This window comes from Camelina sativa, chromosome 14 (genome assembly GCF_000633955.1).
Source record: "Camelina sativa cultivar DH55 chromosome 14, Cs, whole genome shotgun sequence".
NCBI classification, from domain to species: domain Eukaryota; kingdom Viridiplantae; phylum Streptophyta; class Magnoliopsida; order Brassicales; family Brassicaceae; genus Camelina; species Camelina sativa.
In genome coordinates, this window is record NC_025698.1 from 63,817 (window position 1) to 65,945 (window position 2,129).

Sequence of the window (2,129 nt, forward strand, 5' to 3'; positions counted from 1 at the left end):
TTTTTTTTTTTTTTTTTTTTTGTCACAAAAATTTACGTTTGCCTGATCGGTGGTAGCCATGGGAAGAAGGTAGCGTTCACGAGGTGTTTCTTTTCTTATAATGTAAATTGTAAAATATTAGACAGTCTGTGTTTTTGACACATTGTTTCATAATAAGTCTTCTACTAATCTTTCTTTTTATTTCGAGGTTGGATGAATCATAAAACGTGATTTAGTAAGGCGTTTTTTACAATCAAAAGTGAACGAAAAGTTGAGTACTAACATAGATAAAATAAAATAAATAGAAAGAATACAGATGATGATGGGTGCGTCATGTGTGAATCTCGATAATTATGTTACAAACTTAGAACAAAGTCAAAACTGGATGCCGAGGCGACGGATCTCAGAACGGAAGACGGGACTGGAAGAGAGAGTACGATGAGCCAAACTTCGAATGTCTTCTCTTGAACATTCCTTTGATATTCTCACCAACTCCCACAACGCTCCTCCGCTTATCATCTCCTTCGCATTCACCTCTGCCCCCACCAAACAATACCCAAAAACACCAATGAATATGATGAACCACAAGGACCACAAAGAAAAGCCAAGGATCGCACTAACCATGCTGGGCCAAATGACATAAAGCTAGCTCTATGTGCCGCCTGATTGGCGCAGCTTCATCGTTAGCATGTTGTACAATCCATGGAAGAGCTCCGTCTTCTATTAGTAGTGATCTTCCACTCTTAACACCTTCATACACTCTTCAAATTAACCCACCAAAACAAGAAATGTCTCTACACACTAGGTGACCTTGATGGAAAACTAGAACGGCTTTTTACCTTGAGTGGTTGCTCGGGACTCGCACTTTGCAAAGTTTGCAATTCCACGAGCCACCTGCGCAAGAACATCCGGATGTCCGCATCTAACCATTCCTAACAACGCTTTTATTCCACCATCCGACCATAGTCTTGCTTGAAGTTTGTCTGCCAGACATAAAAGACATCTCAGAAATTGGTCGGTTTCTTCGTTCAAAAGAAAATGACAGTTGAATATGTTATTTTACCATTGCCACAGAGATTAGCAATAGCTCCAGCAACCATGCGTAAAGTCTGTGGATCCTCTGCATCTGCAGCTGTTAGAGATAGCAAGCTGATTCCACCTTGGTCCACTATCAGTTGTTGACTCACTTCTGTTACCACACAAACAAAACTAAAACACATGAGCACATATTGCCACACTAAGTGACCACAAGCCATTTAACTAGTCTGTTTCTGCTTTCACCGTCTGTTTAACCTCCAAATATTATTCAGTATCCATAAGCATTTACCATTCATTGCGAGATTGGCAATCGCACCAGCGGCGACTCTTCGGACAGTTTCATCTTCGTAGCTTCTCAGAAGCATCAACAATGATGTAAGCCCTCCAGCTTCAACTATCTTTTCTTGATTTGCCTCTGCTTATCAAACCCAAAGAAAATAGGGGAACTGTGATACCTTATAGCGACAACAAAAATATGAACCTCAAGAGATGATCATATATGTATGTGAGTGAGCAAAAGTTACCTTCAGCTGCAAGATTCGCCACAACTTTCACAGCATGAATTCTTATGTTTGCATCATCTGACTCAAGCAATTGCAAAATCTTTTGAAGTCCCACTGTTTCAAGGAGGATAGAAAGTTAGAAGAACCACAAAGGCGGTTGTACACATTCCGGCGCAAACATTTTAGAAGAAATTCCTATTACCTTGCTCACATAGTGTAGCAAACGGCGCCTTCTGTCCGTTCAGAGATTCTCTTGCTTGGGAATGCCGTGAGGGTAATGAGTCCGTGCCAGAAAATGAATTCCCTGGGGCACCGCTGTCCAAGCATCGTCTCATCTAGAAGAATAAGACTCAACTGTCAGGTAAACTCAAGGTTGAACCAAAATCATTACCAAGATACAGTTGTTATCAAGTACAAGAGCAGGTGGTTGCGAATATGTGCCTCATAGTGATTATAGTAAGATCAAAGAAACTCTAACCGTGCTTGTACAATTTTCCAAGTGTTACAAGGTATATTCAATGAGTGAAAACGATAAAGACTAATCCTTTATTTGATGTAAAAGACAGTTGCTTTACAGCAATTAAAGGAGAGACCTTCACACCCACTAAA

The 2,129-nt window shown here is 40.4% G+C and overlaps 2 protein-coding genes across 2 annotated transcripts in view; one reads left to right on the forward strand and one right to left on the reverse strand.

The window, feature by feature from the left end:
• Positions 1 to 73, forward strand: part of LOC104743092 (brefeldin A-inhibited guanine nucleotide-exchange protein 3-like) — a 7,225-nt gene extending 7,152 nt beyond the window's left edge. Inside the window, exon 10 of the mRNA XM_019235393.1 lies at positions 57 to 73. Coding sequence (XP_019090938.1) covers positions 57 to 73 — 17 coding nt within the window. The remainder of the gene's footprint in view (positions 1 to 56) is intronic.
• Positions 1 to 2,129, reverse strand: part of LOC104743093 (kinesin-like protein KIN-UB) — a 5,018-nt gene continuing 2,889 nt past the window's right edge. Inside the window, exons 7-13 of the mRNA XM_019235394.1 lie at positions 1,723 to 1,855; positions 1,542 to 1,634; positions 1,307 to 1,432; positions 1,043 to 1,168; positions 819 to 962; positions 601 to 729; positions 1 to 515 (exon numbers count right to left, since the gene is read on the reverse strand). Of these exons, the coding sequence (XP_019090939.1) occupies positions 355 to 515; positions 601 to 729; positions 819 to 962; positions 1,043 to 1,168; positions 1,307 to 1,432; positions 1,542 to 1,634; positions 1,723 to 1,855 (912 nt within the window). The 3' untranslated portion in view covers positions 1 to 354. The remainder of the gene's footprint in view (positions 516 to 600; positions 730 to 818; positions 963 to 1,042; positions 1,169 to 1,306; positions 1,433 to 1,541; positions 1,635 to 1,722; positions 1,856 to 2,129) is intronic.